Below are 9,633 nucleotides of genomic sequence, written 5' to 3'. Positions count from 1 at the left end.
GAAGAGATAATAATTCTGGCTCATTCCAATGGCTTTTTATATCATCCTAGTTCTTGCAAGTGATTAGTCATTCTTAGGGTCATCTTCAGGTCTGACCTGAAGATGACACTTGAGCGTCAAAACCTAGGCTGTGATACATATCCAGTATAATTAGAAAAAGCTTCATTATTTGATTTTGTAAGTTTATTTTTGTTTGATTTTTCATGGAGTTCAGGATTAAGAAAAGGGCAAAAGAGAATAGGGTTAAATGATTACTTAAGAATGAAATTTGGTTTACGAAAGGTGAGAGGTAGGTTCAATGCCAAAGCTGCCATAATGTCACTGAAAGAAGGAAAAATAGAATACCATCAGGATCTAACATATTTATTGAAAAAGTTACCTCTCTCCTATATCTGAAACTTCAGTTTTGGGAAACGCTTCAAATTCACAACAGACCACAATTTTAATATTATAACGGGTTAGTCATTTTATAAAATTATCTCCCTTAAGACTTAAATCACAACTATTTCCTTTGAGATGTAATGTTCACGGAAAATAATTAACCACTAAATTCTAATGATTTGATTTAAAACAAAGTAACTAGATATTTATGTATAGAAAAAAATAGTTCCTAAATCATCTGATGTATATGAGTGCCTAAATAACTATTCACCATAACAAATCACCACATTTGGAATATCTACAAATGTAGAGGGTGAAATACTTAAATGAACTTCCTATGAGAAAAACATGGCAGCAGAAAATAATCTTGAAATATCAAATAACTTCAAAAAAACTTGACATTTTCATTAATGTCTCAGAGATACCCAATTTAACACACTAATATAATGATATAAATATATATTGAATTATAAAAATGTAACATTAATTACAATCACCTAAATCAATTGGATGCTCAGTTACATGTTCACATTAAATTATAAAAACGCTGTCACAGTAAAAAATAAAACTATGTTAGTTGGTTCCATTAAAAAATTGCAAATCCTTGCAATATATATAAGCATAGCTCCAGGGAGAATAGAAGTTATAGAGTTATTGTATGTACATGCCAAGGAATTATCTTATCACTCATTGATTGCTTACATTTTAAGCACAAGTATAACAAACTCTTTACTACTGTTACCGATACCATGAGCAAAAAGGGGAGGCTAAATTCAAGGATATAGGGTATTTTTTGCCTCTTAGACTTAGATATGGCAATTAATAACATAAATTGGAAAGAATAAATGAATGTATTTCAGTAGATAGAACTAGACAGGTGACAAACACCTGTACATGTTTAAAGTTTCTAAAGAATGTCCTGTGGACATTGGAGTCACGATGGGTAGTTTTAGGCATGGTTATCCATTATTGCCCTTGATTTTTAGTGCATTATGGATGAAATGGTAAAAGAGTCATGAGAAGAGCTGACGGCAGGGGTGAAATTAAGTGGTGAATTCATAAAATCAGTTAGAGTTGTGGATGATCAAGTTTTAATTAACCAGACAGCCTAAGGGTCATAAGCAATCATAAGCATTGCTGAATGAATTAGAAAATGTCTGATAATTAGAAATGTCTGATAGGTATGGGATGAGAATAAGCATTAAAAATGTTAAAATGTTTTCAAGAAATAGGAAGGCTGAGTTAAACATGAAAATTTGAGGCCACAAAATAGAGCTGGTGGAATAGTTTGCTTTTAGTGGTAGGGACGTAAGAAGAATTGCAATAGGCAAAGATGGTTCCACAAGTAGAATAGAATTGCTGCTGAGGACATTTGAGTACTGATGTTAAGAAAAGGCTCATTAAAACTTTGATATGGTGTGTGATTTTGTACGGCATGGAAACTTGAAGATGTAGCAAGATGATGGGTGGAGATTGGTGATTTTTGAAATTATGGTTTGGAGAAGGATGGAAAAGGTATAATGGACAGGAAGGAAAACAAGGAAGGGCTAGGTATGGTGGGGGAAGAGAGAGGATTGTTGGGGAAAATCCAAAGGAGGCAGGAAAGATGGATGCAGTGCATTTTGATTGGCATTGGGTTTGTTGAAGATTGTGTTTGATTGAGAGCACAGAAGGCAAGTAAGGAAGAGGCAGAAATAGGATAGGCATATTGCATGGAATGACAGAGGGTAAAAAGTATGTCAAATTGAAGAAGAGTTGATAGTTAAGTGGAGTGCCATGTTAAATGAGACTTAAAAATAAAGTGATTGTCAATCTTGTGCCTTCATCCAAAACGGTGGGCTATCATAATAATAATCACCTTAATATTATAGTTTTAAATTGATTTAAAACATTACAATTTAGCACTTCACCAAAAGGATGTACTTATAAATAGTATATTTTTTACATATTTGAAATCTGCATTTATTAATTAAAGGAGTCTGAGGTTGAGATCAGTGCATAATCGTAACAGGAGAAAGTAGCTTTCCCTTCTTGGTTAAATAATAAAGTAGCTCTTTTTGTTTAAAAACATTCAAACTGATAATTCATTAATTTGAACACTTAAATTTGTCTCCAATTGTGGCAGCCTTAATTAGTATTTGATTATTAATAGCATCATCGCACCTGAATTAAAAATATATGGCAATAAAACTGCTTCCCAATACAAAAGAAGAATTGTTCACTCCACCAGATAAGAGATTGCACAAGGCAATTCATGCAATAAAGAGAAACTTTAAAAACATATATTTTACCAAAAAAATAACTTGGAGACACATTCACCTCCTATTGCTTTAATGAACACAGTTCCTTTCCCTTCTGTTAAAACTAACAAGGTAACAAGTTGCTGAGACTTCTTGTCACACAAGCAGAGAGGTATCCTAGCTTTGGTGAATAATATTATAGGCCTATTTTGACTTGGCCGATCATGGCATTAATTTATCATTCCATACATGTTAAATTAAAACTAATAGTTTTTTGACTGGTGACAAGGGCACTTCATTAACACCTGAAGCTTCAAAAATAAGAGCTGAAATACCATTGTGTGAAACTTAAAATGCCACAATCTTTTTAGCTGATGATGCACAAATTCTTATATTTAGTAACTTACACTCCAGTTTTCAATCATTCAATAATTCATCTCCTGCATATTTTAATTTTTCACCACAATAATAAGGCATTTTCGAATTTTACACAACTATATTTTTTTCACCCTAATATGGATATGTTTTCACCCTGATATGCATTGACAGCCCAAGTTCACAGCCGAAGTTTGTGCCTGGCTACAAACTTAGCAAAGACTGTAGCTGTAGTTTTGAGGGGAGGCGACCGACAGCTGAGGTCATTTGCGCCATAGGGGATGGATAGGAAAGGATGAAGGGTGGAGAGAAACCCGGCGTCGGCATTAGCCTACTCTTTACGAAAGGCGCCAAGGGGTCCGCAGCTTAACGTCCCATCTGACGGACGGCGTACTCACTCAAAGTGCCCTCCACAAAGCACCTCAAGTAGGGATCGAGATACCTCTGAAAAATATTCAACACCGCCGGGATTTGAACCCGGGCCCTCTGGGTGGGAAGCCAGTACGTTAGCCCCCGCACCATCTCGATCCCCCTTAGCAAAGACTAAAGCAATTGTAAACAGTGAAGCACTCAATGGCAATCAAAGAAGTCCCATGGATTACAGCCTTGATGTGGTGGAAGGGTTAGTGCGATCCAATGACCCTTTGAACTGTGCTGGCGGGAGCAATAATTACTCCAGGTAGGGTCATCCATGCAACACGAAAGGTAGTCCGCAAGCATTTGTTCCTTAAAAATGTGGCTTCTAAGGCATCTGACCCCATTGGGGCAGCCATTGAGTGATGAAGTCATGTTAAAAACACCATTGAGGAAGGCAACAAGAGACCACCCCAATTATTAATCCTAAGATTTTTTATGATGAACAGCATTGAAGTGTATTTGCTCAAAATGTTCAAAGTAGCAGGGAGAGACAGAGATTAATTGCATTAGACAGAGAAGCTTTCACAAGGAGGAGAGAATTTGACAGGGAATTTGAATAGGAATGTTAAGAAAAGACTCATCAAAAATTTGATATTGAGCATAGATATGTATGGCACGGAAAATGGTAATTGAAGCAGGATGATAGCCATAGATTGGAGGTTTTTGAAATGTTGGTGTGGAGAATGGACGGAGAAGGGTAAGTAGAGAGAAATGAAAACAAATGAAGTGTTAGGTATGTGGGTGAGGAGAGGGGATTGTTGGGAGAAATCATAAAGAGGCAGGAAAAATGGATGAAGGGCGTACCGATCGGCAGTGGTATGCTGAAGACTGTAATAGAGGGGAGAATGTTATGCAAACAAGGAAGATGCAGGAATAGGATAGGAACACTAGTAGGATGTTGGGTTGTGTTTTGTAAGGAGAGACATGAAGGTTATTTGGTGGTTGTGTTCATCCAACATCTACCTTAACTGGTGGATTTTCTACAATAATAATAATTGAGAAAAATCATTGAAAGACATGTTGAAGTCAATAACTTTATTAACATAATATACTAAGATTCAAGAAGAATGGATACATCATAAAATTTGTGCACAATACCCTTTGCATTAAAGTAGTAGTATTTAGGGGGGCAACCGACGGCTAAGGTCATTTGCTCCATTAGGGAGGGACAGGAAAGGATGAAGGGCAGAGAGAAACCTGTGGTCGACATTAGCCTACTCTTATTGGAAGGCGCCAAGGGGTCCACAGCTTAACGTCCCATCCGAAGGACAGCATACTCACTCTCAAAGTGCCCTCCCGAAATCACCTCAAGTAGCGATCGAGATACCACTGTAAAATATTTGATGCTGCCGGGATTCGAACCTGGACCCACTGGGTGGGAAGCCAGTATGCTAGCGACCGCACCATCTCGATCCCTCTTAACATGAAAGCATATGAATTTCATCCCAGAATAAATATTCTGTCAAGTCACAAACCATGAGGTACAATTACAAGAAATTGGGATGTTTCCCATTATTTGACAAATAATACAGGGAATCCCCAAATATATACTTCTCGTAATATAGTCAAATTGCGCTCGGCAACAAAACTACTGCCGGCAATGGCAAAATGCATACCCATTTGATTTAAAAAAATTCCAGTTAAAATCTGATCATTAGACAATAACAAGCAGCTTAAACAATATTTACAAATAAACTGTTATACATCCATAGACTCAGTAAAAAGAGGATGCGACAGTTTAGCAAATAGAGCACTGAGCTATTGACCAGAGGTTCCGAATTCGATTATGGGATTATATTATGCTTTATGCCTCTGAGCACCCTCAGCTATACCCAAGATGTGATTTAACAGGAACCAGATCTTCCTCGGAAACCACCAGCAGGACAGGGAAAGGAATGCCATTCATGACAATCTTAAATAAAATGTGCAAAGATATAAAATCATAGCAGCATCAGACTTAGAAATACTTAGATTCCAACTCTTCCCGGGGGGTGACACTAATATCACACCATCACCACGAACAAAGAGCATTGGTACATGTCGCTTCTTCTCTTTATAAATCTCTTCATATGTTTCTTCATCAATTTCAACTATTGTAACAGTTTCTTCTACATCCCCAATGATCATATTCAAGTGCTGGTCAAAGGCCTTAAATTTGGAAAAGAGAAATCAAACTGAAAAATGTTCAAAAATAGATTATAATGTACCATCTCCCAAAGTGTACAGCACTTAGTATGTCAGTACTCATCTATATAAGTAATTCTCAAACAACTGCATTATTGAATAGCCATCTATCAGCCCCTATCACACTTTCTAGCTGGTTTGGGCTTTTATTTATACTGGTGTTAAAGAAAATATAAATTAGCAATGGGAATTTAAAATAAGCTTTAAACTTCAACTAAAGTGCATTAAATCCCAGTTAGAAATACTTTTTGCATAAAATTACTTACAGTGCAACAGTACTAAAGGATTAATCACCCAATTGATGCATAAAATCCACTTCAATGATAACTTTTGATCATCATGCCTGATTGTTGTAGAAAATACATATAAAAATTACCAATGCCAAGAATAGCATGAACACAATACACAACATTAGCATCTGCACCACGCTTAAGTAAAAAGTAATGTGCTATGATGGTAGACGATATGCTAAAAGAATTTTCTAATAAACTTAAACATGTCGGAGATGTTGTGAATAAGTTTTAACAGAGTAAAGTTTCGTTAAGAGGATTAAAATATAAAGCTTTTCCAGAGAAACCTTATACAAATAAACAATTAGCAACGAGCATCTAAAAATTTCCATTCGGAGTAACATTGTAAACAGTAAACAACTCACATGTAACCGCCCTCTTAACCGCCTCCCATTCCTCATTTTAACTAAAATTCTTTCATCTAGACTCAGCCGAACTAAGTCCAACGGCTCCTTGACACTTACGGCCGTGACCTAGATTTAAATAGGAACTTTCAGAAATCTTTCGGAGAACTTGGCTGTGACATTTTTCTTCTACGTTCCCAACCGCACAATGCGGAATAAATCACGCATGTCTGCGACATAATAAAGAAATACCTGTTCAGAATCGTCTGCCATACTCTTCAATAAATGTTTTCAGTATCAAAACAACAACACTATGGCAGCAATGAGTATTCCCCGGCACAGCACCACTCATACACAATTCAATTTGAATTCAAAATTTAAAAATGGCGACGTCGATACTACTTGCGACATCTGGGTTCCCTCCAAACATTCTGTTTCTCAAAAACGCTGTTAGGAAGCAGCACAAACAAATACTGCGCGTATTTTAAATGTATATATTATTATTATTATTATTAGGTAATCTACCGGTTAAAGTAGGTTATTGGATGGACATAATTACTAATTAAATAATTTGTGACCCCTAGAAAAACACAACATCCTACTCTACATCAGGTCCCTCTTCAGCTCTGAGTACTTTCTTCCTCCCTTCATCCCGTCCAACATCCCTATCCTGTTCCTTCCCTTTCCTCGTTTGCCTATTATTCTCCCCTATATTACAGTCTTCAACATCCCACTGCCGGTCCATACCCCCTTCATCCAGTTTTCCTGCCTCCATAGGATTTCTCCCAACAAACCTCTCTCTTCGCCCAGCATACCAAGTACTTCCTCATTTGTTTTCTTCGCGGTCCATTTCACCTTCTCCATTCTTCTCCACAGCGACATTTCAAAAGCCTCCAGTCTACGTCTATCCTCCTGCTTCAATGACCACGTTTCCGCGCCGTACATAGCTACGCTCCATATCAAAGTTTTTACGAGTCTTTTCTTAATATCCTTACTCAACGTGTCTCTCATCAACTCACTCCTCCTTGTAAAAGCCTCTTTGCCCAGCGCAATTCTTCTCCATACGTCCCTACTACTTTGACCGTGCTGGTCCAAAACACAACCGAGATATGTAAACTGTTCTACCCTCTCCAGTTTTTTCCCTCCTATTTTAATGTTTAGCTTAGCCTTTTTCTTTCTAGAAAATCGCATAACCTCTGTTTTAATAATATTGATTCTCATCCCATACCTGTCGCACTGAATTTCCAATTCACTAAGCAATGCTTGCAGCCCCTTGGCTGACTGACAAACTAAAGCTTGGTCATCAGCAAACCTAACTGATTTTATGAATTCCCTGCCTACCTTCATTCCTACCTCAAGTTCTTCCCATGCCTCTTTAAACATTTCCTCTACATAAAGGTAGAAAAGCAATGGTGATAATGGAAACCCTGCCTTACACCTCTTCCTAACACTGCCCATCCAGACTCCCCGTTCTCCACCCGCACCTGAGCAGTCTGAGACATGTACAGGTTGCATATTAGCCTCCTTTCCCTCCAATCTATTCCTATTTTCTGCAATGTACTCATAAGTTTTTCCCAATTCACTCTATCAATCGCTTTTTCAAAATCTACGAAACAGGCAAATACCTCCTGGTTGTGTTCTATATTCCTCTGGATTAATAATCTCATTTCTGCAATGGCATCACGCGTACCTCTCCCCTTCCTAAACCCAAACTGATCATCCCGTAAGTAATCATTTATCCTACTCTCTATCCTTTTGTTTATGATCCTGAGAACAACTTTAGCTGCGTGGGATATCAAACTTATTGTCCTGTAGTCCTCACATAATGTAGCCTTTACCTTTTTCGGAATAGGAACTAAAACTGATCTCACAAAGTCTTCCGGCCAGATTCCCTCCTCATAAATACTACGAATCAGCCCATATAGCCTCTTCCTCCCACATTTTCCTAAACCTTTCAATAGTACCACGGGAATGTTATCCACCCCCACGGCCTTATTTAGTTTCATCTCCCTTAATGCCCTTTCTATCTCATCGTCGAGTATGCCTGGACATAAGCTATCTTCCTCTACATCATGTTCCTTTTCTATGTCTAACTTTGTTGGTCTAAGTTCTTTACTATACAGTTCTTCTATATATTCCTTCCATCTCTCTTGGATCTTTCCTGCGTCAACTATTATCTTATCCGCCTTATCTCTAACTGTTAGCATAGATCTCCCTTTCTTACTTCTTGATAAAGATTTAACTTTGCTGTACAGCGCACCAATTTCACCCTTCCTCTGCAGACTTTCCATATCCTTGCACTGCGTCTTCCACCATGCTTCTTTTGCTTTATTTGTTGCCCGCCTCAATTTATTGTTTAAATGCATATATATATACCATAAACAGAGTAATCAACCCTAAGGTCGGTTTGGTAGGTGATGGTAGAGTTCACCCTGTACTAAGCCCGAGGGCGTGTGAAATTCACTCATCAGGGTAGGGGGGGCAGTTTCTTTCCCTGTGCCGGTTATGGTTTCCCAGGAAGATCTGGTACCCGAAAAATCACTTAGCTTGGGTGGAGCTACAGGTGCCCGGAGTGCCTTGCCCCATGGAATCGAACCTGGACCCCTGCGGTCAGCAATCTCCTACCAAACCAACCTTTGGGTTGATTACTGTGTTTATGGTATATATATGCATAGAAAGACAATATGTATATAAATTAATTTTGTCTCTATGGTTTAAAAATCTACATCTGTGTTTATATATATATATATATATATATATATATATATATATATATATATATATATATATATATATATATATATATATATATATATATATATATATACATATATATATGTATATATATATATATGTCTATCAGGATAGGGTGGCGAGTTCCTTTCTCTGTGCCGGTTATGGTTTCCCAGGATGACCTGGTGCCTGAAAAATCACAAAGCTGGGGTGGAGCTGCAGGTGCCCAGAGAGGCTTGCCCGGGAATCAAATCTGGGTCCTGCGGTCAGTAGTCCAATGATCTAACCCTGGACTACTTTGACGTGTCCGTGAAGTGCTGAATTCAGACAGTCTCTTAAGTGTGCTTATTATCGCAGATCGTATTGGCATTGATAAGATGATGGTGCACACCATTATTGCTGAAAATTTGGTGATGCGAATGACCTGCGCTAAATACATCCCGAAGATCTTGACGGGCGACCAAAAGCAGTCGAGTGTTGTTTGCAAAGACCTTCTGCAATGGTATCACGATGATTCCCCAACCCTCTTACAGTCCTAACTCGGCACTAGGAGACTATTTCCTATTACCAAAAGTGAAATACTGTCTCAAATGACACCACCATGGGCCCCTTAGTGCCATTGAAGAAGCTTGCACGCTTACCTTTAAGGACTTTCTGGAATCTGCCTAT

General features: G+C 37.9%; 1 protein-coding gene across 2 annotated transcripts; it reads right to left on the bottom strand.

The window, feature by feature from the left end:
• Positions 1-4,441: 4,441 nt before the first annotated feature.
• LOC139700563 (U6 snRNA-associated Sm-like protein LSm3) lies at positions 4,442-6,595 on the bottom strand. 2 transcript variants are annotated; one of them, XM_071599092.1, is made up of 3 exons: positions 6,484-6,595; positions 6,253-6,360; positions 4,442-5,561 (listed from the first exon to the last, which is right to left on the bottom strand). In XM_071599092.1, exons 1-3 carry the CDS (start codon positions 6,502-6,504, stop codon positions 5,316-5,318), a joined length of 375 nt encoding a protein of 124 aa, XP_071455193.1. In that variant the 5' UTR covers positions 6,505-6,595; the 3' UTR covers positions 4,442-5,315. The 2 variants fall into 2 exon arrangements, 1 of the variants encoding a protein (XP_071455193.1); XR_011703751.1 differs by lacking the exon at positions 6,484-6,595 and adding an exon at positions 5,864-5,940 and having other exon boundaries at positions 5,480-5,561; positions 6,253-6,328.
• Between the last annotated feature and the right edge of the window lie 3,038 nt (positions 6,596-9,633).

This window comes from Hetaerina americana, unplaced genomic scaffold, assembly GCF_022747635.1.
Source record: "Hetaerina americana unplaced genomic scaffold, ioHetAmer1.1.p SCAF_105, whole genome shotgun sequence".
NCBI classification, from domain to species: Eukaryota; Metazoa; Arthropoda; class Insecta; order Odonata; family Calopterygidae; genus Hetaerina; species Hetaerina americana.
Note: the sequence above shows the minus strand (reverse complement) of the source record. Positions and strands in the feature narration are given on the sequence as shown.